The sequence below is a fragment of the Theobroma umbraticum genome, unplaced genomic scaffold (assembly GCF_002168275.2).
Source record: "Theobroma umbraticum cultivar Fairchild unplaced genomic scaffold, ASM216827v3 scaffold_30.0, whole genome shotgun sequence".
Lineage (NCBI taxonomy): Eukaryota > Viridiplantae > Streptophyta > Magnoliopsida > Malvales > Malvaceae > Theobroma > Theobroma umbraticum.
Genome location: NW_018397254.1, coordinates 7,787,452 through 7,813,965, shown reverse-complemented (window position 1 = coordinate 7,813,965; position 26,514 = coordinate 7,787,452). Strand labels below are relative to the sequence as shown.

Below are 26,514 nucleotides of genomic sequence, written 5' to 3'. Positions count from 1 at the left end.
AAAAATATATATAAATATTTTCTTAATTGATTATTTGATAATAGAATATGTAAATTATTTTTTTACAATAATTAAGTTTAAATTCTCCTTCTATAAAAAAAATTTCATACCTAAAGTCAAATTTAGATGAATAACTTGTATCACATTAAAATAAAATAATATAAAATGAGTAAATATATTGATTTAGTTACAACTTTCACAATTTATAAATACACATTCTTTTGAAATTATTAAACTCTTACCTAATTTACCTTTTATTTAAATTTACTCAAATTAGCAAAAAATGTTAATTTGGTTCTAACTTTCATAATTTACAAATATACATTCTTTTACAATTATTCAACTCTTACCAAATTTACCTTTTTATTTAAATTTATTTAAAATTTCGTATAAAATGGTTTTATTTAAATTTAAATACCACAATCAAATTTTGTTAAATTTAAATTTAAATTATTAATTTGGATCTACAAAAGATTTGTTAATAAAATAAAATGATACAAATATTTATAGTTATATTTAACTTTATCAACTATAAATGCAATCTTTAATCTAAGAAATTTTAACTTAACAAATATAACTTGAAATATTAATCAAAATAAAAATATAAAAAAAGAAAAAAAATTAGAATAGTGGATCTCAAATTCTATGATTGTAATAAGGTTTTCCATATCTAAATTAAGTAAGTCAAAACGAATAATTATTTGTATAATCATCTTTAACTCCATATATCCGTTCTTCATTTTAAAAAAAAAAAAAAACTAAATCAACTTATTTTGTTAATTTGACTTTAGCTCAAATTAAAAACTAAGTTGAATAAATTTTAAATTTTTATACTATTATAAATGAAAGAAAAAAGAATTTATTTAGTAATTTTATATTATTTTATGTTAACGTAATACAAGTTATTTATCTAAATTTCACTTCAAGTATGAAATTCTTGTCAAATTTTTTTTATAGAAGAAATATTCAAACTTAATTTTTGTAAAAAATATAATTTAATTTACATATTCTAAAATTAAATAATAAAGTAAGAAAATATTTACATATATTTTTAACATTATAAATCTTTTATACTTAAATATTTGACTTATTAATAAGCATATCAATAATCTACTTAAAAATTTATATTTTTTAAACATATTTTTTAATTTAATCCCTTAACATCTTAATTTTATTCAATTTAATTTCTATAATATATATTTTTATTCAATTTATTTCCTATGATGTGGTAAAATTTTTTTTAAAAATTTTTTTTATCTATCACATGATACTAACATGTCAGTATGTCAATGTCACGTTAATACTGTTACATCATAAAAACTAAATTAAATAAAATTAACTATTTTTTATGTAAAATCTTATATCTCTCACTTCAACCCATTAATATCTCTATTTGAGAGGTTATATTTCTTTTTAGTTTTTTATCTAACTTTCATTTTTATTTATAAATTGAATTTAAAAAATCATAATTTTATAATTTATATATATAAAAAATAAAACATATGTCAACTACGTCATTCTAAGTCCTGTAATGTCTAAGGAGTTTGAAAATAAAATTGAATTAATATTAGACTGTAGGAAATTATAAATATATAATTTTAAAGATAAATTATCGTGATGGTGATCAATTAGTTGACTCATTGGTTTGTTTAACGAAAAACATGAGATTGGGTGCAGTTTCCTTGTTGTAACAACTCCTTAATTTTTTTTTTAATGTTCAAGGAACGTGTGATATTAGGCTATTTTAAAAAATGTATGATATTTGTAGTAAAAATTTGACAGAACGTAAAGTGATATATTTTTAACAAATGCCTAAAAAGTAATTTGTTCGGATAAGGTTAAACTAAAAAGTAAAAACAATTACTCGAAGAAAGGGGCAGACGTCCTTTCACTTTCACGTTTCAAATTACCTTTCGGGCGGCTGCGGGTAATGTTAAAGCTGAACCGACGGTGAAATTCACTTAAAGGAACTTTTCACCACCACACCGCCCAGGGTGATATGAGATTACCAGAATTTTACCCCACACGCACCTCTTATTGCGCGTGAACCACCTCCAAAATCTACAATTAGCAGTAGAATTTATTTACCTTGTTATTTGCGGGCCCCACAAATCAGCTCTCCAAAACCGAATCCAACGGCGGAGATCTCGTCCTATGATCCATCTTAGGGTTTACTTAGAAAAAACCTCCTACCTTATATTACTCTTCTCTGTTCAGTTCTGTTCTGTTTGCTCAAGCTGCTACTCCTCCTTCCAACCTCTTTATTTTTTTTTCTCAAACAATTTTCTCACGCGCCGCCGCCTCTTGCTCAGCCGGCGGCAAATATCCATTTCCTCTTCTTTCCCTTCCCTCTCCTCCCTTGCAAAAAACAAAAAAAAAACAAAAAATTTTAAAAAGAAAAAGAAAGTTTGCATCATTTGTAGGAAGGTTTATCTAAGCACTTGGGTTTTAGCTTGTATCATTTATTGTTGATTAATAACAAGAGGAGAGGGAAGAAAAAACCCCAAAAAAAAAAAAAGAAAGATAGAAAAAAAGAGAACTTCGAAAAAAAGGGTTTTTTTGGGTGCTTTTAGCTGTTGTTTCAAGAGATGGCACAGGTTCAGGTTCAGGGGCAAAATGGAAGTGTTAACAGTGGAGCAGGAGGAGGGAATAACCAGTTTGTAACGACGTCGCTCTATGTTGGGGATTTAGATTTGAGTGTGACGGAAACCCAGCTTTATGAGTACTTTACCCAGATGGGTCAAGTGGTCACGGTTCGGGTTTGCAAGGATTTGTCAACCCGCAGGTCTCTTGGTTATGGCTATGTCAACTATAGCAACCCTCAAGATGGTTAGTTTTCGGTTTTTCTCATTATTATTATTATTATTATTATTATGTTTTCGTGATGATTTGGGTTAGTGTAGATTCGATGGTTTCAGTTAAATTTAGTTTTACTTTCCTTTATTTGCCTTTTTAATAATGGATAGATGCTTCTATTGGTATTTAGAATGTTGTTATAAATATGATTGATTAGTTTTAGCTTTACTTTTGCATATAGTTTGGCTTATTATAAAAGGAAAGAAAAGGTGATTAATTTTGGTTCAATTTGAAATGGATGAATGGGAGTAGATTCTTGATGGGTGTTAAGGCGTTCACATTAGCGATTTCAAATAGATTGTTTAGACCTTATTTGTCCCTTGAAGCATTTTCATACCCATTTTCCAATAAAATGGTCAACTGAACATTTATATGGTCAAGCTGATCTAGGCAGGAAATTAAGATGCAAGTTTAGAGTGTGTTTTCTCTAAAGTTTGTTCTTCACATATATTTTCACCGATGATTATCTCCTGTTAGATGTAAACTCTGAATTTTTATGAAATAAATATAGCAAAGACCATTTTGTCTCAGTTTGGGTTGGTGTAATTAGTGAATATTTATTTAGTGAGTATTTATTTGGGGCTTTTCATTCTTTTTTATTTCCCTATCTTCCCAAAACAACCCATAGACATTATATTGTAATATATGCTTGGCCGTTTTTGGTAACCATGTAATGGGTGAAAGGAAAAACAGGAAATGTAATGTTGAAAGTGCTTGGCAATTGACAGAAAAAGAGAAAATTTAAAGATAGACACAACAGAATGTGGGATCCTAGCCTAATGGAAAGAGAGTAATGCTTAGTGTATCCTTACTTCCTAATGCTTCTTTGTTATCTTATAAGGCTCCATGTAATTTATCAACCAAGTTAGTCTCTATCAGCAAGGTGGAGACAACTCAAGCTGTGGCGTTTTATATTTATTACATATTTGAGGAATATTTTATTAATACTTTGCCTCCACCACTGATCCCAGAAAATAAATGTTTGCTCTTTATCATGCATGACATCCTGTTATGGATTTACTGACAGCTGCAAGGGCATTGGATCTTCTGAATTTCACTCTTCTGAATGGAAAGCCTATCCGTATTATGTATTCCAACCGCGACCCTAGTCTCCGTAAGAGTGGCGCTGGGAATATATTTATCAAGGTAATAAAAATTTGACAACCATGTGTTTTCTTTTGCAGCTCTTTCTTATAAAGCCGTGCTTCAAAAATCTCATATGGTTTATTTTATGTTTTTTTCCCATGCTTGTTGGATCTGGCAGAATTTAGATAAGGGAATTGACCACAAAGCTTTGCATGATACATTTTCTGCATTCGGAAACATTCTCTCTTGCAAGGTAGCCACAGACTCCTCTGGCCAGTCAAAAGGTTATGGCTTTGTCCAATTTGACAATGAGGAATCTGCCCAAAAAGCAATAGAGAAGTTGAATGGTATGCTGTTGAATGATAAGCAAGTCTATGTGGGCCCCTTTGTTCGCAAGCAGGAAAGAGACACTGCTATTAGCAAGACAAAATTTAACAATGTCTATGTAAAGAATCTCTCAGAATCAACAAGTGATGAAGATTTGAAGAACATTTTTGGCGAATTCGGTACAATCACTAGTGCTGTAGTGATGAGGGAACCAGATGGGAAATCCAAGTGCTTTGGGTTTATTAACTTTGAGAATGCAGATGACGCTGCTAGAGCTGTTGAGTCCCTCAATGGAAAGAAATTTGATGATAAGGAGTGGTTTGTTGGGAAAGCTCAAAAGAAATCTGAAAGGGAAGTTGAACTGAAACTTCGATTTGAGCAGACCATGAAAGAGGCAGCTGATAAATTTCAAGGAGCAAACTTGTATGTTAAGAATTTGGATGATAGCATAAGCGATGAAAATCTTAAAGAGCTATTCTCTCAATATGGAACCATAACATCATGCAAGGTTTGTTATTTGTTTTCTAGAATAATTAAGTTCGTCCAATTCTGGTAATCAGGTGGCTGAATCCTATTTTTAAATGTGACAGGTTATGCGAGACCCTAATGGAATAAGTAAAGGATCAGGGTTTGTTGCATTTTCAACTCCAGAAGAAGCATCTAGAGCTGTAAGATGATAATGCTGTCCCTACTTTCATGATCTTATCATAAGCTAATAGCATTTTTTTGTTATCACAGCTTGTGGAGATGAATGGCAAAATGATTGTTAGCAAACCTCTGTATGTTGCACTAGCACAAAGAAAGGAAGATAGGAGAGCCAGGTTGCAGGTATGTTGTCTTGATATTTGCTTTGGGCCTTGACCAAACTGTAATTGGGCAAAAGATGGTTTGGATTTTTAAAGCATGTGCTGCACTTTTACAGGCTCAATTTTCTCAAATGCGACCGGTTGCAATGCCACCTTCAGTTGCACCTCGTATGCCAATGTACCCACCTGGTGGTCCAGGTCTTGGGCAGCAAATATTCTATGGCCAAGCACCTCCTGCTATTTTTCCACCTCAGGTAACTATATATTTTACATTCTATTTATTGGCATTACTAGTCATATGATGTATATTTTAACTTCCTGAATTAATCAATATTATATTATTTGTACATCTGTTTTCTGAAATTTATTGCTTATGGGATTTTCTTTTTGTCAGCCTGGATTTGGATATCAACAGCAGCTTGTCCCTGGTATGAGGCCTGGTGGGGCTCCCATGCCAAATTTCTTTGTACCGATGGTTCAGCAAGGCCAGCAGGGTCAGCGTCCTGGTGGCAGAAGGGCTGGGGCTGTTCAGCAAAGTCAGCAACCTGTTCCATTAATGCAGCAGCAGGTTTGTTTCATCAATTCATGGATTTTATAATACCTTTGCTGCATACTGTCACATCTCTAAATAATTTATCTGATGATTGATATTTAAATGACAGATGCTACCCCGAGGGCGGGTCTATCGTTATCCACCAGGGCGTGGTCTACCTGATGTTTCAATACCTAATGTTGCTGGAGGCATGCTTTCTGTTCCATATGATATGGGTGGCATGCCAATGCGTGATGTGCCACTTTCTCAGCCAATTCCAATAGGAGCCTTGGCCTCAGCACTTGCAAATGCTAGTCCTGATCAGCAGAGAATGGTATGCACTGCTTTGCTTCATTTTTTTGTAACTTCTATGTTCTGTACAGCTATGCTGTCCAAGTTTAGATTATACTTGTAGTATAATATGAGGGTTTTTCTTCAATTTTAAAATATTTAGTTGCACAAACCATGTTGAAGAGATATCCAAATTTCTTACCCCTTAATTAAAAACTATTTTGAGTTCCCCTATTGAGATGTGAACTTTTATTTACATTTAATTTCCTAGAAAAAATTGCTATGATTTTTTTGTTATTAATTGTTTGTAAAAAGGTTCAAACAAGTTTCTGGGAAAAGCTTAACTCGCATTATTTTGGGTAACTCAAATTTTTTACATTGGGTGAAAATGTGCAGATGCTGGGGGAGAATCTCTATCCGCTTGTTGAACAGCTTGAGCCTGATGCGGCAGCTAAAGTTACAGGGATGCTTCTGGAGATGGATCAGACTGAGGTTTTGCACTTGCTTGAGTCACCAGAAGCTCTAAAAGCCAAGGTTGCAGAGGCAATGGAGGTTCTGAGGAGTGTTGCTCAGCAGCAGCAGACTGGTGAACAACTGGCCTCATTGTCATTAAGTGACAACCTTGTCTCCTGAGATTGAATGCATGCGAGGGTCTTGTCTCCTTAAACAGCATGGTAGTGTGTGGCCTTTGTTGAGTTCAAATGAGTTGTGCTTCGGTAGGAGGTTTTGATTTTAATACCTTTTCAGAGCTTTGGAACTTTGGTACCATTACTTTCATGCTTTTATAGTTTATTGCTATATGTGGAGTATTATGCACTTTCACTGCTTTATACATGTTGGATTGAATTGATTGTGTGCCTTTGGGATGAAAAATTTTGCAGATTCATGAGTCACGTTACTTATGGTCCTTAATTGCTCTAGAAAGCGGATTCATGAGCTGTTTGTATCCCTAAGAAAAATTGAAACACGATAATTTCTTGCTGATTCCCTATGGACGTCATATCTAGATCAAATACCCCATTAGATAACTATGGCTTAGAATAAAGAAAGGCCTGTGATTTCAAACGCTATATCATTACAGTCGGAGACCGCTAAGCTGCTATACGCTCAAAAGGTTACAGACACCTCCTCAATGAGATTTTCAACTTTTGAAGCCATAAGTTCGAATATTGAGAAAACAAGATAAGGTAACAAGCTAATTATTGGGCCAAGGGCCTGCACCCCGGGAAAGAGGAATCTGAGACAACATAAAAGCAAGCTAGCAAGGAGACTCGAATGAAAATCAAATCTAGCCTGTCATGTTCCGTATTAGCAAAAGATAGTACAACATCGTGAGCTATTCTATAAACAAATAGATACTATAGATTTTTATTTAACTTCTAACTCGCTGAAATTTTAAGACAAGCCCCTAAGTTGCTAAGTCAACATGTATTCTATGCACAGAAATGACAAGTAAGCCAGTAACTAGACTCTTGGCCGCATGCCTAACAAGTGTATACCTGCTTGTCAACATAGTTAGAAACATGCATTCAATACTAAATACAAGCTTTTAAAACTTTCGACAATCTTTTCATCAGGCATCGTTTTAATTAGCACGCCTCAATCTCAACCCTACATCAGCCTCTCGGTCATGCCGGATTAATCCAGTGCCCATCAGATTAGAAATCTGGGTTTCAGAGGAGGTCCCTGTCTCACTTTGCTTCTCTGCTGAGTCTTCCCCATAGTTATGAAGTCGACGACCGATAAGATATCGGTCATCCCGTATAGAATTGTGGAGGTTAGTGAACCATACATGAAATCTCTTTGCACAAAAGCCCAAGAAGCTGAAGCCAAGGCATCCTAGCCATGCAAATCGATATACAGCAGAGTTGACCACTAATGGATAGCCAAGCACAGGAAACACCCCTCTGGCTAATACGTAAGGTACACATAAGGCTGTCAGCAGCTTCATTATGATGGGAAATACAATCTCCCGCAATACCCAAAGGCCCTGCAGTCTAGAGAAACCATCTTCTCTCACCCTTTCAAATTTTACTCGCCAGCTTTCATCTACCAACGGCATCATATGATCTAGCATAACCTGCATAAATAACAAACCAACTTTTAATCCTTGGGGTGGATAAATCTCCTCGTTACAAGATAAGAAACTAAAAATTTACTAGATGTTAGCTTCTTTATTGCAAAACCAACAATAACCAGATCAATATTCTGCTGCTCATTTTAATTGGTGGTATAACACTTACCAGTCTAGTCCAGATCTTAAGAAAAATGAGACCCAATGCCCAGTCCTGATAGAGGAGGAAAACTGGACTTTCATCTACAGGCACACGCATTGGCACAATCACCAAGAGCTCAAAAAGCAGACCAATAAGAACAGGAATGACAAAAATCTGCGCATTTCAGCACCAATAAAGATCTAAGAGTTAGAATATCTGTAACTCAGAAACAAGTAGAACAAGTAGAAAACCAAATTATTCCAAATGACATACCCATATTGATAAGAGCATGGAGCTCTTGATGACAATGGTACCCCACTTCCATATTTGGCTAAACAGAACTGCAGCCCTCTTTGTTCTAATGTGCTCAATGGAGTATCTAGCTCCAGCTATGGCTGTCCAAATGACATAGCTTCCAATGATGAAAGCATAAAGATCTAAGATGAGAGACAAAATAAGAACCAGTTAGCAGTGAATTACAAACAAGACATTACAACAAGAAAAAAGGCAGTCAAACTGCATTACCATTGCACTTAATGCCATGAGTTATTGGGAGAAGTGGAATGGAATTGAAAAGTGCACGTCCAAGTGATATTGGTACTACTATCAAGGCAGAGTTAAAGATAAGCAAAGTCATCCAGGCAACCACCAGCAAGAGAACAATGCGAAGTACAAAGCCATACCTGCTAAAGAATGCATCAACAAATCTTAGATAACGTTTGATATGAAAGAAATAAGAGCAGATTCTCTACAATATGTTTAATTAAATTACATTACAATGTTTGTTTTGCAACGAACCACTGCAATGTAAGATTAAAATGCAATCACATTATAGCCAAGGGATCTAATGTGATTACAGTCCAAGGAATTACTATATGACATTCATATCGTTCTAACGTGTCTAAACAAAATAAGTAGTTAAAATCTCTTGCATTTACAAACTATACAATATCAATCAACAAGAATAACTGCCTTCTAAGTGCAAATTCAATGTTAAATGATCTTTTTTATGTTAATTGCATAAGCCAAACCCACAAATTCCACATCATGAATCTACAATCTTAGAGCAAAGGTGCATGCAAAAATACCATCAAACAAACAAAACTATAAAAGCTAAGGTAACTTCAACGAATGCAATGACACCACAATGTAAATCAGACCCATTTTGTAACATTGTAAATCAAAAGCACCATATAACTTACTCTGAATCCGATTGTTCGTCCCCGTCAAACACCTCCACAACATTGGAGATTCCTGATGCAAGAAGGCCCCTATTTGGATCATCACCAGCTGCAAGTGCAACCATGGCCCGTTCCTGTCCACCTAGTTGCACAACCTGTAGTCTATCCTGCCGTCCTGGTTCCCCGTTGGCATTTTCCTGGCCACCACTCTCCTCAGGTCTGGGAAGTAAAAAATCGGTTAAGCCTAATGCCCAGCCAACTGCAGTAAACCAGTAGCGGAGAAGAGACTTGATTGTTGTCCGCAGTTTAAAATGCTCAATGGCAAATGGAATGCATATTTGAAAGAGAAGCATGTCAGCTGGAATCTCAGTAAATGGATCCGATACCCTGCAACAAGCAAATTATTTAAATGTAAGTTAACAAGAAGTATATATAATTGAAGGAAAAGGTAAAGGTATGCGCCAATCTTACGATATATCAAGTGGGAAAATAGAGGGTGCCATCCTCATAGCAAGCTTGACTGGCAAAAATACCAGCATCACAATCAAACTCCCATATACTGCAACAGATAATAACACCCTCCGAGCATGCTTGTGTACAGGATCATCAATTAAATCACGGAAGGGATTATAGTTTGGATCAGCTGGATCTCGAAGAAAGTACAGAACTCCATTACGTAAAACCTGCCCATGACAAGAAAAAGAATATTAACAGACTAATATTACAACAAGACCATGATTACCACATAAAACAGTTGATATCATAGAATGGTCAAGAGCAGTACCCCTCGAAGAAGGCTGACAAAGATGCTTATTTGTAGCATGTATACGATTCCTACAACCCAATGAACCAATGAGCTTGCTAAAGGTGAAACTGAGAAGAACTGAACTCTTTGAGACATTGATTTCCCAAACATCCTTATAGTACATACATCTAGCCACCATCCACACATCAAAGGAAACACTCCAAGCTCAATTACAAGCAGGAATGCAACTTTAATCATTGTCATCAAATGCCTCATTGCTGCCAAGAACTGCCTGAAGAGGGACGGAATTGTCTCAGCTATAGAAGCAATACCATAGAACCTCCCCACTGTCAAAGGCTCACCCCTAGTGTACCTAATCAAAGTGACAATACCCAGGTAGAAGAAGACTAAGGAGAATATAAACATGTATCCAATAGCAAGAGTTGTAACATCAGAAAGCCTTGATGCTCCAATAGTTGATCCTTTCAAGAGATCAGCTGAAAATGGTGCACTTGTGTTGCTTGAAACTTCACCTATTCCACTAGAGTTTGCTTTCAACATTTCTGCAACCTGGCCAAGCATGCCATTTTCTTCGCCTTCAGATGTTAAATTCGTAACAGCAGTTAATGCATTCTTCAATGTGATATTTGCCAAGGAAAGGGCAGTGTCTGTCAGAGGCACGACTGCTGAGAGGACAGGACCGCTTGCAGATGAGAAAAACCAAGATACATAATAGAGAATAATCCGGCCAAGAGAAAAAGGCACAAAAATGACAACACCAAGGAATATCATATTGCTCGCTAGAACCTGCAAGAATCAATCATTAAGTCATTCAAGAATCTCATGTTAACAAGGGAAAAAGGCCAAATCTGAATTTTGTTTCTTTTCTGAGTATCTAGAGTTTTGCAGATTGTCAAATTTATAGCTCTAAAACAATAAAATTTTTAAGGAAAAAATATCATTAGCATATCTCAATAACTGTGCTAATTCTACACATAATGGAGATCTGGACCCCTGGCTGACATCACACAGTTTGAAGTATTACCATATAAAGGAACAACCATAAAATTATAAGATTATAACTAGCGTCAAAGTCATGCATAAAATTATATAGCAATACACTGCCATCTAATGTCGGTATTTTGGAAGTGGAACCATTTAAAGGAACAATAATAGAGGCAAGAATTGCACTCTCTAACAAGGAAGATAAATGAAGAAAGTATCCTTCATTAAATATATAACAAATCGAACGCCATCCAGCATCCAACCAAGAAAAGGGCTGAAAAACTGCTCAAGTTTGTCGTGCAACAAAGTCCCAAACTATAAGTCTGCTATTAATTCCAATTTGGCATCAAAAGCCAGTGCCACTCAAAACATTCACACAAACACGCCCAACACATCCACACAATGGCACACACACACACATACAAATCACCTTTGTTTTGAAGGTGAGATGTTGATAAGCTAGTCTCAGCGCATAAAGGTTCCCAAGAGAATCACCAACAAAAAGGCAAGGCAAGCACTTAAATAAGATCGGTAAGAGATTGTCAATCGGAAGACCAGTGATTAAGGACAGACAGTAAATTAAAACAACCAAAGAGACTTACAGTGAATGCATTCTCAACCAAATGGAAAACAGGACCCTGCATGCCAACAAGCTCATCAAAAGGTACATCCTCGGCGCCATCAGCATCATCCAGGCCATCAAACATCTGTTCAACATGAGCTTCAAGACGAGCTGCCTGCATTTCCCACCTAGCAGCCACATTTTCAGCATTCCTTCTGATCATTTGACCAGCTCCACCAATGCCTTGCACTCCACCAGCATCTTCACCATTACCATCACCAGCAAAATTCCTATTAGCTTGTCCAGGGGGTCGCCTAGCAGCACGAGCACCATTCCTATCCCCTTCATCTTCTCTCTCAGCCTCTTGTCCTCCAAGCTCTCGAAGATGCCGGAAATAGTCCCTCAAAGAAGTGGCTCCAAGAAAAATAAACACAATGCTAGCAGAAAGTAGGAATCCATGCAAACAATCAGTAAGAATGATTGTGGTGGAAATATGGCTTAAGAATAATCTCTGAGCTTCACCAAAACTCCTGACAAAAGCCAACCGCCATATCCAAAAGGTAATGAAAGGTATAATGAGGAGCCAAACTGAAAGTACAAAACTAAGGCGCAAAAAGAACTGCAGAACATGACAAGCTTTCATTGCCATCCCAACAATAAACTCCTGAAAAGGAAGCCTTGCTGGAGCGTTCTCAGCATACACAGGGGAGAAAGAAAATGCATGCTTGCAAACCTGCAAAGAAAACCCTTAAAGAATTAAAATCACACAGCAAATGTACCTTTTGAAGCATAAATATTTTTCTAAAAACAAAGAAATGAAGAGAGAGAGAGAGAGAGAGAGTCACATGGAAAAATGTCTTTTAAGCATAACTTTAAAAAAAATAAAAAATTTAAAAACAATAAGAGGAAAGGGAGAGAGGCATAGACATAAACAAGGAAACAGAAAGGAAGGGGTAGACAACTAGCTGACACATGCCAGTATTGAAATGCCATAGGAAAATATGATTTGATGAGAAGCCCATGCTCACAACATGGAAACGGAAAGTAACATAGAGCTGCTAACTGCCTCAAAAGCTGTAAACCACATTCACATGGCTTTGCAATGTGTTACTAACATGGAAAGATTGTATGTACCTTATGCAGGCTTTATAGCCTTCAAAACCTACAGTTCAAGAATAATATCTAACAGCATTAACTTGGCGTCTTTGATCATGTGTTAGTGACATTTAAAAGGAAAATTAAAGCTCGAGTGCTTTCACAAGAACTATTATTGCCACCCGTATTCATTCAAACTTAAAGAAGTTAGTTGTAGCCAATGAAGACTCTGATCATGCAAAACTGATGAGAATCATCAGAAAACCATGTGCTTCTCCCCATATGACTGCAAATAGCATTGAGTTTTGAGACATAATTTAGCGCAATCAACACAACAATAAAAAAATAAGTTGTTCCTTTTTATTTTTCAAGAATCCAGCAACGGAAGCTCTCAAGATTGCAACTTTCAATGGCAGTCTTTCTTATAAAGTAATCAACAAAAAGAATTAAAAGAAAATAAAAGAAAAGCCCAAAACTGTCTTCATTTCTTAATCACCTTTGTTAATCATCATTCAAACACCAAAGCAAGAGATTTAATTAAAAAATAAAAACCTAAAACCCCAACTGGATTTAACATAATTTACGAAACTACCTATCATTTCTACAGAACTCATTACAAAAAAGAAAAAAAACTAACCTCGCATTGGCGAGCATTGCTGTGATTGAGCCACTGAAGAAGGCAATCCTGGTGGACAAATTTGATGCTGCCGCTACACGCGCAAGGGTATCGAAGCGGATTTTCTGCATCCCCGGGGTTTCGGCAGATCCTGCAAACGTCTTCCTCGTCTTCTTCCTCCTCCATCTCCGCATCATACTTCGCCGCCGCCCCAACGATACCGACAACGCCGTTGATGAAGACGCTTTTTCTTCCTTCTCTAACGATGTGGACGATGTTGATGGCGACGGCTTTATGCTGTCCGCAATAACGGCGGCTGCGGAGGAAGTGGGGGTTTCGCCGTCCAGAGCAGGAGAAGGCGGCTCCACGCGAGCGATCTCCATCGGGCGAGTTGGCTCAGCGAGTTTGGGGGGAAAGGGTCCGAGTCGGGTGAACCTTGTGTGATTTTATACTTTTTAAGTTACCCTTTTATGTTGGTTGTGACGACGGATCGGCCGAGTTTGAGATGAGTTCCCTCAAAATTGTGCTGCCGAGTTTGCCCCTCACTTTTTGGTTTTCGTTTTATATTGGAGGATAATATGTCGGCTACTCGTAGGAAGGAAACTTTGGCTACGTGGAATATTGTTATTGGCTGCTCTTTTGTCTCCACTTTAGAATCATAAACCCATCCTTTATCAAAAAATTTTATATATTTTTAAATAAATTCATTTTCATTATAGTATCACACACATATATATTAATTTTTTGTGATCTTCAATAAAATATTTCATTTATAAATTTCATATTTATTAACGTTAAAAAAGACTAAATATAAAATCAACGAGCTTTAATTTGTAATTCTAACGTCTTTTAATTGCCCAACATATTTAACCTAAAGTATTTTTTTTATCTCCTACAATTTCTCTAGTCATCAAAATACTTATTCCGAATATTAAATAATAATATCTTCTGATTTTCATTAACCCAAAGTTTCATTCTATTTTCGCAAAGAGGGCACCAAATTTGCCTTACCAAGTCTCATCTATTACTTGCTGCTTATAATTTGCAAATTTGGGGTCAAAACTCAAAACCCTGTCAACAGTGAAAGAAAAAAAAACTTTATTTTAATCAATGCATGGATTCAATTCTTGGTTTTATAGTAAAATCATTGATTAAATTCATGATTTTTTTTTAAGTTTATCATTATAACAACTCAAGTTTAAGTGTTACTGACTCAATAAATTTTTGAACCTAAATTTTGTAATTTTTAAAAAATTTAACTCAAGTGTTTAATATTAACTGATTTAAATTCTTATATATGTTTTAACAATCAGATTTATATACAATAATAGATGAAATATCATAACCATCATCTCATGCAAAAATGATAAATTGAAAAAGAATGTGTTTTGTTTTTTTAAACTTTATTTATTGAATAAAAAGAGATAATTTTTATTATTAATAATCTTGTATTTTTTATTTTGGTACTATTTAGATGTTCTTTTTACAAAAATACTAATAATAATAACTATAAACAAATTTGTGATATAAATATTATGAGAACAAATTTAAAATTTGTATTAGGAATATATGGGTGACTTCGGAATAGGGATAAATTGGGAAAATAATAATGGGGATAAGAGTTTTTAACTCATTTAATTTAAAATACACTTAAAAGAAGGGAACCAAACCAAATTTATGAGAAACCAACCCCAATTTTAACATTGTCCCTCAACATATATAGCAATAGACTAAACAATTTTGTATACAACACAACAGAATTTAAACGAGTTTGAGTTTAGATTAATTATGTTTTATGTATTAATTGTATTAATACTGTTAAGATACAAATAAATAATTTATTAATAATGTTAAACATGTTTAAGATATGATTAGTTAATAATATTATTGTGTATCTATATAACTTATGATCTATTTATTATTTATTTATTTAATTGTGTTCACGTGTTATGTAAACACATTTAGTACACAATTAAGATTCATTTATTAATCTATATAAATATTAATATTTTTATTTATTGATATTGAATTTTATTATATTTGATAAATATTATATATTTATAATTTTTAATAATAAATTTGAATAATAGAATCATATTTTACTTGTATATATTTTAATTCAATTGTTTTAATCATGTGAACAATGTCATAATTTCATATAAATTTTAATCGTATCAACTGTGTCATATAAAATTTAACCCAATATATTTAATAAACGCGTTAACTATGTTGTATTATCTTATACATTTATTAAATTTATTCATATATGTATTTAAGATATTGACACGATTAATTAATCATATCATATTCATATTTATCTATATAGCTATTAAAATGATATAATTACAATACAAATATACAAATTGTCAAGTTTATGTAATAAACACTGTCTTCAATGTCTTAATTTAAAGCTCATTTAAAGAATTTTTTATGATAAAAAAAGAGTTTAATCTAATTATTATAACCATAATTATAATTGATTTAAAAATCAATAGCTGAGTTACCAAGAAATTATTTTTTTAAAGAATATTATTTCTTGTTTTGTGCATCTACATTTTTAAATTATGCACAATAAAAAAATTTATATAAATCGAGAGTCTAGAATATAAAGATTAATAAGTATATGAAAAACATATCAATAGTGTCTATTACTTTATAAGAGAGAGTTTCAAGAAATACCTTTAATAATTTATGGATGTAATCATTTTTAATATTAATATAATTAATAAACATTACTCAAATATTTTACTCCTAAATAAAAGAAAAAAAAATTAATATCGATACTAACTCAAACAACTAGCCTTTAGCCCAAATTAAGTTGACCCATCCGAGGTCGGCCCAATAGGGAACTGAGAAGTAAGGTTTTCAAGCTGGTCAGTGGTCTGGGCTGCCTTAACCCAAATTAGTTTGGGTTCTGTGCACTGTTTTGTGATAAAGAGGAAAAAGGTCCATAAAATAAAGAAGATAAGAAAAGTAGAACAAAAATATACTTTCAGTAAAGCAAAAATTATATAAAATATCCGACCCCAAAACATTATCATGATATCCCAACTTTCATTATGACACACCCATCCAAGCGTCCTTTAACGAGCGTGAATGCCACCCAGCTCGACGACATCGAGCCCCCAGGTTTCGTCAACGGCTAGGCCGTGTCCACGAAAACCCCTCTTCGCGCGTGGCGTCACGTTTCTTTTATGAAAATCCAAGAACCCACTGCAGGAGGACGACTCCATTTTTATGGCACTTTCTACTTTAGTTGGTCTCCCAATTGATTGCTCATGCATAACATTTTCTACCCCTTTAATTTTTCTCCCTCTATCACCGCTCGTCTCTTTATGACTGACATTCACCATTTTTCCATCGTTTCCTTTTTTTTTTTATTATGTTTTGTCTTTTCCTCCTCCATCATTATTGCTGTTAACATGTGTTATAAGTAACTTTGGTAGGTTGTCGGTGGGTCGTAGCATCCTATGTTAAAATGACCAAAAAAACTGCCCCTTAAGTCCAAACATAGTATCTCCCGTGTCCTTCTGGTTTCTGGGTTTTATGTGGTTGGTAATTTGAGCTACAATAATTCTCGCTTCACTTCAGTGTCAGTTTATTTATTTAAATAATTCCCTTCGCGATTTTCTTGCTGTAATGGTGGTTGAGCACTGAGCTAGCTGTTGTTTAAACAACTTGATTCTGCACAAGCATAAGTGAGAGCGAATAAATATTTTAACTACTCTCTCTTCTTTGTTTATTTATTTAGTTTCTTTCCCCCACTTGAAAGCTTGCGGTTTTGCTTTAAGTTGGATTTGTTTATGATTATGCATGAGAATTGATGTGTCATGTTAGAGTGTTGACAGTGTCTAGATCACAAACCAAAGTCGCTTTCATACTAAGTAAGATCATTGTGTACATGGCAAAAGTTGAGCATCACATTTTGTTTTTTCCATTTTACATTTGATTTAGAACAATTGGTGTTCTTATAAATTTTCTTTAAGGCTGTCAATTGAGTAATTTTTCCTTCTTAAGATGCATGTTCTGGCACCAGTTAGTGAGTTGATCTGTTAAAGATGGTAAATATGTACTGCATGGTGTAGTATTTGGAAGGTATATTTTATGCTTTTTTAGACCAAAATTTAGTAATTTTCTTCTTTTAACAGCAAGAAAAGAATTTCTTAGTTGCCAATGAATGTTGGTCCTCTTGGCATCTATGTTGTCTCCGACTTACATTCTGCGAGTGAAGTTCATTCTCTGTTATTTGTAGTGTTTTGTTGAATTTGGGTACTCCCTAGTCCAGTCTATTAATCCCTTAATGAAGGCATGCGTCTAGAGATGCAGAGATGCAGACAATCCCCTTTCAATGCTGTTATAATGATTGATTTATTTTGCACCTACCTGTTTTAGGACACTGTGGTGAGTGAAATTTTGTATGAAGTATCTGGGAATGCTCGGATTTAGTCAAATCCTTTTGGCGTTTGTTCTGAATATTGTTTCTGCTTTCTTTACTTTCATAGCCAGGTACACAAGATTCAGAATTTGTCACTATCATGTGCATGTTTGCAGATCTCAGTAGCCATATATTTACTGCCACCTCTTATAATAATTTTATCAGAGGAAGAAAATTGTTCATAATGCACTAATGATTTAATTCTATTTGAACACAGCATAATGAGCTCTCTCTTTCAATCTGACAACTAAAATCTAGATGACAAAGACTGTTTCTTTCAGTAGTTGGCTTTACTTCTGCAGTTTATACATTGCTGAGTTAAGCTGCTAGCTTGATTCTTTCAACAGCATACTGTATGACTGCTTTAAGTTGATAACATTACAATTCTTTGTTCTTCATTTTGGTTCTGAAACAGGATTTGATATCATGGACCACAAAACGTGGCTTTGGCGGAAAAAATCTTCTGAGAAGACAATTGTTGCTACTGACAAGGTTGACATGTCTTTGAAACGAATTGATGAAGAGGTAATGAAAACCTCTACTTTCCTCCACATGTTTTCTTTTCTTTTATTTTCCCTTGTCTTAATTTCTTGTTTAGAGATGTTTATGATCCTTGCATATGATCTATGCCAATGAATCATGGATCAATATTTTTCTATACTAGGTACAAATGCCTCCGATGGAGGGGCCACGAGATAGAATAGTGAAAAATCTAAATGAGAAGCTTGCTTCAGTCCTCCTTGATTGTCATGCTCAAGAAGATCTGGTGACAAAAAATGTGAAAATGGCACCAGAAGCAGATGCAGGTGATTTGCTTTTATCCTTTCTCCTCCTCTTTTCCTCTGTCAAAAAGCTACCCTAACAAATCACATTATCAGTGGAAAACATTTCTTAATTTGTTTGCATGTGCACTTTGTTTTGTCTATGATCTAATGAATAGAAGTTTCTTCTAGGTTGGGAAAAGGCAGAAGCAGATGCAATCTTTCTGAAGAAAGAGCTAGAAGAAGCTTTGAGGCAGGGAAAATTGGCAAATGAAAAGTTAACTCACTCAGATGCTGCATTGAAGGAATGTATGCAACAGCTAAATTTTTTTCGAGAAGAGCAGGAGCAAAGGATGCGTGATGTTATCATGAAGACATCAAGTGAGTTTGAGAAAGCACAGGAAGCATTACAAGACAAGCTGACAGAGACAAACAGAAGGTTTGAAGAGTTGGTGGTTGAGAATTCTCGACTGAGTAAGGCCCTGCTAGTCGAAGAAAAATTGATTGAAGATCAGCAGAAGCACAAGTCTCAGGCAGAAGCAGAATTTGGTGCACTAATGGCTAGATTAGATTTCACTGAAAAAGAAAATACATTTTTGAAATATGAGTTTCATGTCCTCGAGAAGGAGCTTGAGATCCGAAATGAAGAGATGGAATACAACCGTCGATCAGCTGACTTAGCACATAAGCAACATTTGGATGGTGTAAAGAAAATTGCAAAGTTGGAAGCAGAATGCCAGAAGTTACGTCTCCTTCTGCAAAAGAGGCTGCCTGGTCCCGCTGCTGTCGTGAAAATGAAGAATGAAGTTGAAATGCTGGGGAGGGACAAGACGGAGCTGAGAAGAAGAAAGTTGATTTCCACTAGAGATTTGATTATCAGAGACTCTGCCACTGAAAATTCTCCTGGTAATCCAACCAAGAACATCAATCTCCTGTTAGAGCAATTACGCAATGTGGAAGAAGAAAACAGGACTCTCAAAGAAATGATGACCAAGAAAAATGCTCAACTCCAGTCATCAAGTTTAGTATGTTCTCAAACATTATCGAGGCCAACACAGGTTGAGATTCAGCCTAAAAAGCTGTTTACAGGACAGAACTCCATGGAACTGCTAAGGAGTAGTCCAATATCTAGTGAACTATCTCAAACATCAGGTTTTGATAGTGGCAGTATTGATGGAATTAGCTCTTCTTGTTCATGGGCTAATGCTTTGATTTCAGAATCTGCACATTCTAGAGACAGAAAACTTAGGAATCCAATGGAACACAAGGCGATTACAGTTCCAGAAATGAGATTAATGGATGATTTTGTCGAGATGGAAAAATTAGCCTTGGTTTCTGGAGGTGGATATAATCCACTATCAGATGGTGAGGGATTGCTTCCATTTGGGCAGGGTCACTGTGGTTTCAGCAACGCAAAACAGATCCACTCAAGAGATGTAGCAGCTGAAAGATCTTTTGATTGGCTTCAGGTTGTTTTGCATGCTATCTCCGAGCACAAACGTATTTCCAACCGAAGTTTAGATGAAATTCTCGAGGACATCAAAATTGCTTTGGGTTGTAGCACTCTTTTAACTGATGGTGATGTTAGTAAAACAGCATGCTCAATGCATCCAATAGAATCTGATGCTCTCCATATCAGCGGCTACATAGGCTGGAAATCTCCAAACACATCTCCTTCTGTAGGTTCACTCAGTGGAGCTTCTAGTGTTGAGAACTCAGCACAAAAAACAAAGAAGCAACAGTTTCAATCCAATCTGGGCAAGTCAATCTCTAAAATCGTTGAGCTGATTGAAGGAATTGATCTAACATCTTACAATACCTCTGCCAGTTGTCTAGAGAGAGATCAAAGTCCCAAACAAGCAGCAGCTCATGCAGATTACTTTGTCCGTGTTTTTCAATGGAAAAGTTCTGAATTAAGCACTGTTCTACAACAATTTCTTCGCACTTGCAATGATCTGTTGAATAAAAGGGCTGATCTTGAAAATTTTGCTGGAGAACTCTCATTTGCTTTGGACTGGATTTTGAACAACTGTGTTACTCCTAAGGAAGCCTCAAGTGCAAGGGATAAGATCAAAAGGCATTTTGGTTGGATTGAATCACAAAATGATAAAGAAGTTGGTTCCGAAGGGAATGTTTTAGTACTGGAACCAGACGTGATCCATATTTCTGAAGAACAATCATCATGCTTAGGCTCCTTTGCTTCTTCACATGACCAGAATCAGAATGTTATCTCCAAAAAGGAGGGTATTCGGTGTAGCTTGGAAGAAGAAAACAAGAGATTAAATGATGATTTAAAGAATATGGAAGCCAGGCTGGAGTCAGCAACTGACAAGAGTGAGGCCTTGACTGTACAACTTAATGAATCAGAACAAAGCATTGGAAGCTTACAAACAGAACTTAAAATATTAAAAGAAACAAAGGAAATGATTGAGGATCAGGTTGAAAATCAGAAATCAATTAATGAAGATCTTGATACCCAGATTACTGTTGCAAAAGCTAAACTGAATGAAATCTTCCAGAAGTGCTCATCTTTGGAAGTAGAGTTGGAGTACAAAAATAACTGTTGTGAAGAGCTAGAAGCTACATGTCTTGAGCTTCAACTCCAGTTAGAGAGGTAAAATTCCATTTCTTAGTTTTACTTCCTGTCAATACTAAAGGAACACGTAAATATAGTTCTGATTTCTGAAACATAAAATTCACAGTGTGGCAAGGAAAGAAACACCAAAGTATGTCATGAATCGAGAGGGGAAGCAATCTCAAAATGTAAGTCATTCACATTTTTGCCTATTTCTCCTCTATTAGAAAAGACTGTCTACATGCCTGAAATACTAAAGTTTGATTATAATCTTCTCAGAATGGTAACATCATGCCTTGGGAATTGAACTAACTAGTTTTTGTAGAATCTGTTTATCTATTTATTGATTTATTCTCTCAATATGAAAATCATAGAATGTACATACTTGATTTGATATTTGGTTTTTTTCTGACATATAGCTTTGGCAAGATCATGTAAAATGCTGATCTTTCTATTTTGAGTAAAGGTTTTGTTATATATTGAGTTCAACTTTCTGTAAACACATGACCAACAAATGCAATTGAAAATGGAAAATAGATATCAAACACTGAGTATGTATTCTGCTTTTCCAACATGCAGGGTTGGGAAATTACAGCAGCTTCAGTGAAGTTGGCAGAGTGCCAAGAAACAATTCTGAACCTAGGTAAGCAATTAAAGGTGTTAGCCTCACCACAAGATGCAGCACTCTTTGACAAGGTTTTCTCCAGCAGTGGTGCTGCCACCACTGTAATGAATAACAGAAAGGTGAACAGACGCTTCTCCTTGCGTGATCGAATGCTAGCTGAGGATGGTTCTAAAGCAGAGTTTCTCAAGTCTCCCAATCTTAAAGGAACTTTAAGCGTTGGAGAAGCAGAGAATTCATCCCTTCCTGACTCCAATAATTGTAAGAACTTGCAAGCTTCTGGTTTGGTGGTACATACGTCAGAAGCACATGTTGGTTCCAAGAAGGAAGGTACTAACACTGCAGTTATGGCTTTGGCTATCGTGCCAAGCAAGAAGCAAGGAGTTGGTTTGCTAAGGAGGCTGCTGTTGAGAAGGAAGAAAGCTTACAGTAAGAAATCTCATTACCAAAAGACTGACTAGTGACTGGAAAAGGTGAAGAGGCTAGGTGAAAACTCCCTGGTGATAGGGAGTGAAGACACGGCCACTGAAGATAATACACTGGTAGTTTTCATAGTGTGGGGATTGGTTTTTTGTTTGATTTTTCCACCTTAATTACTGAGTGGTGAGAGCTTGTAGCCTCATAGTCCTTTCTGCAAAATTCATAATATGGGAGAGAGTGAGAGGTGTATAGTATCCTAATATGGCTTATGTATATTTCTGGGTTGGAGGGTGTTTGAAAACCAGAATAACTACAGTTTGAGTCAGTGGCTTTAACCAGAGAACTATCATTTGTGACATTTGATCATCAAATTTTCTTTGACCAAGATTGTGTACTTCTAGATTTTATGAGATATGTGCCTGCCCGCTCTAATGGCTTTCTCCAAATTAAACTGGAATGAGGGAGAACTAGCTCCTAATGCTAACTGAAACTCAAAACTACCTGAAGGTTAAGCATGCTTTACTGGAAGAATAAGAAGCTATGAAACTTGCTAAGTCTCGTTTAATGGCAAAGTTTAAGCACTACCATATCCTATGAGCGGAAATTCTTCAGTTCAGTTTGGAAAACATTACAAACATTCCCCAACCTTAAGCAAGCAGCAGGGAGAAGAAAACATAGATAGAAGAGAGAGAGACAAAAAAACAATATTATGTTAATCTCAGAACCATAAGAACAGCCACCGCTACAGCAAGCCAATTTAGCAAGTCTTAAGTGAGTAAGAAACCAATACCGTTCTCAAAGTCAACCTATCAAGTGTAAACTTCTTTCGTGGCTTACAGTTGAGAACATTAGGATGCTTTCCCAGTCTCACTCTATACAACAATGGTTTCTCAAAAAAAAAAAAAAAAAACATATTATTCTCCTCTATCTGAATAAAGTCATTCAACATTTGGCAACAGTCAACTTCTTGACCATTGGTTTCTCGCTACTCATCAATCTCTATACAAAATAAAATCTGCAATTTCATTGAGACCAGCCTCTTTGTAACATTCTGCAATGCGGTCCACATAGTCACCCCAGGTTCCCTCAATAGAAGCTAAATCCAACAGAAAAGCAGCCTCATCCAATGCAACCTGGAGAGTGGATTCAGAATTAACTAAAATTAACAATCCATAAGATTTTAGCCCATACAAGTATTTTTCCTTGCACCAATGGTTGAATATTGTTCTGCCACAATGTTACCTGGGCAGGAGCCTTCCCCTTCTTCAGGTCTTCTTGTCTACCTTCCTCTGTCACCTTCTCTTTGATGTATTCAATTTGCTCATCCTCCCATCGTGCAATGCCGGCAACATCCTGATCACAAAACATCCATGGAAGAGAATGTCTAAATAAGGGCGATGGGTTATATCCAAAAGGAATATATTGACGATCAAGAAACATTCATGCCTGATATGCACAGCCTAGAGTCCACCATGGTGATTTCAAAGCCACCCTTGCAGAATCTTTTGCTTCTGATGTACGCCCTACTCTACATATAAGAATTTAGGAAATCCTCTTTAAAAGAGAACCACATTGAAGTTCAGAATATTACACATGCAATTATAAAATCTTTCTACTCACTTAAGTAAAACCTCTGCGTTAAATACAAAAGGCCTTCCAAATCCTGGAAAGAGGTCCTTCTTTGTATAGAATTCCCCTGTCACCAAAGCTGAAACCTTCCACCCATAGTTGTCAAAAAGGGACAAAAAGAAATTAGCATAACCACACACACACACACAATCTAATACTAGGGACCAAAGCCAGACATTTCTTACTTGATCCCCTTCCTCAAAATGTCGCACAACCTTACGCTCCAAAACATCTGGAAACAGCCCAACCTGGAGGCAGAACAATGATTTTGCCACCATTAATCGTCTTATTTTGAACACTGAACTTAGACAATTCATTTTTGACTGCAGGACTATCTCATACACTGTTTTATGTACCTTTTTTAAGATATACACATCAAGACTAGAGATCTGTGATTCAGCAAAATCACCCCTTGTATAGAGGTTTTGGCCAGCGTCAGATGAAGCATGAAATAATTCACCATTACTTCCATGTAATTTATTGGCATCTTCCTCAACTAGGAGTCGATGAATAAACTGATCAACCTGGGTTGCAAAAGCTAGAAATAATGAGTTAATATGTCCACATATGCGTAGGTTCTGAGAAAAAGAGCTCTGAGCTATGTGCTACTTGTTCAACTCCAATTTATCAATCCAACAAGTGTAAATTCCAAAATGCTGGGTGGTTCAGTATCAATTATAACCCATTCATTTCTAATGCAAGCTTTCAGCTTAAATGTATTACATTGTTGGCTAAAAGCCACACCCCATGCTTGCGAACTTCCACAACTGGCATCTCCATTCTGTGTGAATAGCAACAGTTGCATGAAGATAAATCAAGGCAATGAAAACTTAATGCATACATTCATATGTTTTTAGAACAGAAAGTCAATAGAACAACATGACAGTTTAAGTCTCTTACCCAGGTGGAGCTGTTGGCCACCGCAGCAAAGCAGTTACAGCACCTATTCTCAAGGAATGGCACGTTACATACTAGTCTCTCCACTTCCATAATAAAGCTACTGATAATTGACATATTTTACAGAAAAAATGAGCAAAATTTTATCTAACCTGACAAATTTTCTGAAAGAGGAATGGCAAGGGGGATTAACCCATGCCTTGATCCTGGAGAACATATGCTTTCGCCTGTATACAGAGCACATGCAAGATGAGAGGAGTTCAAGTGGCATACATGTGGAAGTAAGAAGAAGCTTTTCTATTTTCAGGAACGCATGTTCTGGAGCCAAAGATCAGTCTTTGTCCAACTCATTGTGACTGATTTTAGAGATGGAATGATAGGAAAGAAAGAAGATCAAATCTAAAGCCCAGTGAGAAATCTCTTAAATATAATTTACTAAGCATTTTGTAACAGGTTACCATGAAGTAATCATCTCGAAACATGAGAGTTCTAATACCCCCAGTTAACTAGGATAAGAATAGCAGATCACACAATAAGCAATCAGTTTGTTAGTATTAACATATGATCAGAGAACCAATCTGCACAAGACCCGCACACATGCACAGATACAAACTGGAATATCTTATATCAGGGAGCAATTGACAAGAAATAATCATAATGTTGTCCTCCAATTTTACCATGTAATCAGTGAATGGTTTAAACTTTAGAAAGAACACAAATTGAATCAATCAATTGCAAAATTTTGTATTGAAGAGGTTAACTGCCGCGCACCTCTAGTTTGAAGCACTTTAAGCAAGTGATGAAGATTCTCAGGTGGTCGAGTGGCAGCTACATCCTTAATGAATGATATATGGCCTGCATTTGGTTCACTAAACGCTTATATACCCAAGTTCAACAAGCCCAAGAATATTTTGAAAGAAAAGAACAACTGAACCACTTGCTCAAGCGAGGTTCACAACTAACTGGAATTTAGTTTGACTGACTAGTTAGAAATCGGGGTCTGATTGTGCATTATTTATCACAACTACTTAACATTTCCAATAAACTAGCTACCCTTTGCCTTCACTTCCCATCCATTCTTCCCAAACCGAATTTAATTGACAACTTGAAATCAATCCAACTGATTTGTGCATAAGCATTTAAGACTTTGCTTCAAACACAAGAACAAGCAATCCAGTAGTAACAGCTAATCTTAATTACTTGCATACATATACCCAGTGGTTAATTTAATGGAAGAAAGTAAAATGGACCCATTTGCGAAACAAATAAGCTGACATGAAAACATGGAATAGCTTTAGCATTTTCATTTTACAAGCAAAATTGAAGTTGAGATGGAATGCAAAATAAAAGAAGAGCTGAGAAATGAAAAAGGGATGATGATGGGTGTTATGATTTACCGGAGGAAGAAGAACATGTTGCCCTGGCTCTAACGTGGCGAAGAGGGAGTGAGGTAGCACAAGGAGTTCTGTGCACCACTCCCACCACTCCCGCCCTCATGTTGCTTTTCTATCTGTGGACTGCGAAGTGGTGTAACTGCCTCAGCTAGTTACAAATCTTAGCTTACTTTTGTTTGCAGAGAATAAGATAAGACGTCCAACCAACCGGACATAAAACCTCGACCATACATAATTGCTGTCGAGGTTTTGCCCTTTCTTGCATTTTCTTTTCCTTGTGAAAGTGGCATTTTTTGGCAAAAGAAAACAATAAATTTATCTTTAATACCATTATTTGCATTCCTGGCCAAGGAAATGGATAAGGCCTCTAATGACTTTGGTTAGAATCCTACGTACCATCAAGCTCTAACCTTATGACCAATGACGAACTTTCCAACACTACTAATTCAGTATAAAGTTAGGT

The 26,514-nt window shown here is 35.7% G+C and overlaps 4 protein-coding genes across 7 annotated transcripts; 2 read left to right on the top strand and 2 right to left on the bottom strand.

Annotated features, from left to right (window-relative positions):
* Positions 1-2,210: 2,210 nt before the first annotated feature.
* Positions 2,211-6,746, top strand: LOC110421349 (polyadenylate-binding protein 2-like). The gene is made up of 9 exons (XM_021434938.2): positions 2,211-2,829; positions 3,884-4,002; positions 4,121-4,777; positions 4,860-4,937; positions 5,008-5,097; positions 5,192-5,329; positions 5,470-5,643; positions 5,738-5,941; positions 6,295-6,746. Exons 1-9 carry the CDS (start codon positions 2,589-2,591, stop codon positions 6,529-6,531), a joined length of 1,938 nt encoding a protein of 645 aa, XP_021290613.1. The 5' UTR covers positions 2,211-2,588; the 3' UTR covers positions 6,532-6,746.
* A 428-nt stretch (positions 6,747-7,174) lies between these two features.
* On the bottom strand, positions 7,175-13,795 carry CER9 (RING/U-box superfamily protein). 2 transcript variants are annotated; one of them, XM_089785594.1, is made up of 9 exons: positions 13,340-13,795; positions 11,648-12,340; positions 10,080-10,847; positions 9,767-9,978; positions 9,317-9,682; positions 8,640-8,800; positions 8,388-8,551; positions 8,142-8,288; positions 7,175-7,978 (listed from the first exon to the last, which is right to left on the bottom strand). In XM_089785594.1, exons 1-9 carry the CDS (start codon positions 13,502-13,504, stop codon positions 7,484-7,486), a joined length of 3,171 nt encoding a protein of 1,056 aa, XP_089641720.1. In that variant the 5' UTR covers positions 13,505-13,795; the 3' UTR covers positions 7,175-7,483. The 2 variants fall into 2 exon arrangements, with proteins under 2 accessions (XP_089641720.1, XP_021290601.2); XM_021434926.2 differs by having other exon boundaries at positions 8,640-8,797; positions 13,340-13,793.
* Positions 13,796-16,766: 2,971 nt separating this feature from the next.
* On the top strand, positions 16,767-22,516 carry LOC110411115 (filament-like plant protein 7). Of its 3 annotated transcripts, none has more exons than XM_021421144.2 (6): positions 16,767-17,202; positions 18,169-18,278; positions 18,418-18,559; positions 18,707-21,128; positions 21,217-21,277; positions 21,669-22,516. In XM_021421144.2, the coding sequence occupies exons 1-6, from the start codon at positions 17,142-17,144 to the stop codon at positions 22,170-22,172; spliced, it is 3,300 nt and encodes a 1,099-aa protein (XP_021276819.1). In that variant the 5' UTR covers positions 16,767-17,141; the 3' UTR covers positions 22,173-22,516. The 3 variants fall into 3 exon arrangements, with proteins under 3 accessions (XP_021276819.1, XP_089641089.1, XP_021276827.1); XM_089784963.1 differs by having other exon boundaries at positions 16,767-17,413; XM_021421152.2 differs by having other exon boundaries at positions 16,768-17,016.
* A 307-nt stretch (positions 22,517-22,823) lies between these two features.
* LOC110410909 (protein IN CHLOROPLAST ATPASE BIOGENESIS, chloroplastic-like) lies at positions 22,824-26,338 on the bottom strand. The gene is made up of 11 exons (XM_021420850.2): positions 26,055-26,338; positions 25,429-25,512; positions 24,810-24,884; positions 24,661-24,703; positions 24,484-24,541; positions 24,117-24,284; positions 23,946-24,008; positions 23,752-23,846; positions 23,578-23,659; positions 23,374-23,484; positions 22,824-23,264 (listed from the first exon to the last, which is right to left on the bottom strand). Exons 1-11 carry the CDS (start codon positions 26,152-26,154, stop codon positions 23,124-23,126), a joined length of 1,020 nt encoding a protein of 339 aa, XP_021276525.1. The 5' UTR covers positions 26,155-26,338; the 3' UTR covers positions 22,824-23,123.
* Positions 26,339-26,514: the final 176 nt, after the last annotated feature.

What these genes read in the sequence shown, in the direction of transcription:
- LOC110421349 (XM_021434938.2), top strand. Translation starts at nt 2,589, where the DNA reads ATGGCACAGGTTCAGGTTCAGGGGCAAAATGGAAGTGTTAACAGTGGA. An exon ending in ATAGGAGAGCCAGGTTGCAG is followed by an intron (nt 5,098 to 5,191) that starts GTATGTTGTCTT and finishes GCACTTTTACAG; the next exon opens with GCTCAATTTTCTCAAATGCG. An exon ending in GTCCTGATCAGCAGAGAATG is followed by an intron (nt 5,942 to 6,294) that starts GTATGCACTGCT and finishes GAAAATGTGCAG; the next exon opens with ATGCTGGGGGAGAATCTCTA.
- CER9 (XM_089785594.1), bottom strand. Translation starts at nt 13,504, where the DNA reads ATGGAGGAGGAAGAAGACGAGGAAGACGTTTGCAGGATCTGCCGAAAC. An exon ending in GCAATGCTCGCCAATGCGAG is followed by an intron (nt 12,341 to 13,339) that starts GTTAGTTTTTTT and finishes TTTTCTTTGCAG; the next exon opens with GTTTGCAAGCATGCATTTTC. An exon ending in GACGAACAATCGGATTCAGA is followed by an intron (nt 8,801 to 9,316) that starts GTAAGTTATATG and finishes TGCATTCTTTAG; the next exon opens with CAGGTATGGCTTTGTACTTC.
- LOC110410909 (XM_021420850.2), bottom strand. Translation starts at nt 26,154, where the DNA reads ATGAGGGCGGGAGTGGTGGGAGTGGTGCACAGAACTCCTTGTGCTACC. An exon ending in AACATGTTCTTCTTCCTCCG is followed by an intron (nt 25,513 to 26,054) that starts GTAAATCATAAC and finishes AACCAAATGCAG; the next exon opens with GCCATATATCATTCATTAAG. An exon ending in TGTGGCTTTTAGCCAACAAT is followed by an intron (nt 24,285 to 24,483) that starts GTAATACATTTA and finishes TTTGCAACCCAG; the next exon opens with GTTGATCAGTTTATTCATCG.
- LOC110411115 (XM_021421144.2), top strand. Translation starts at nt 17,142, where the DNA reads ATGTGTCATGTTAGAGTGTTGACAGTGTCTAGATCACAAACCAAAGTC. An exon ending in TGAAACGAATTGATGAAGAG is followed by an intron (nt 18,279 to 18,417) that starts GTAATGAAAACC and finishes TTTCTATACTAG; the next exon opens with GTACAAATGCCTCCGATGGA. An exon ending in AGGGGAAGCAATCTCAAAAT is followed by an intron (nt 21,278 to 21,668) that starts GTAAGTCATTCA and finishes TCCAACATGCAG; the next exon opens with GGTTGGGAAATTACAGCAGC.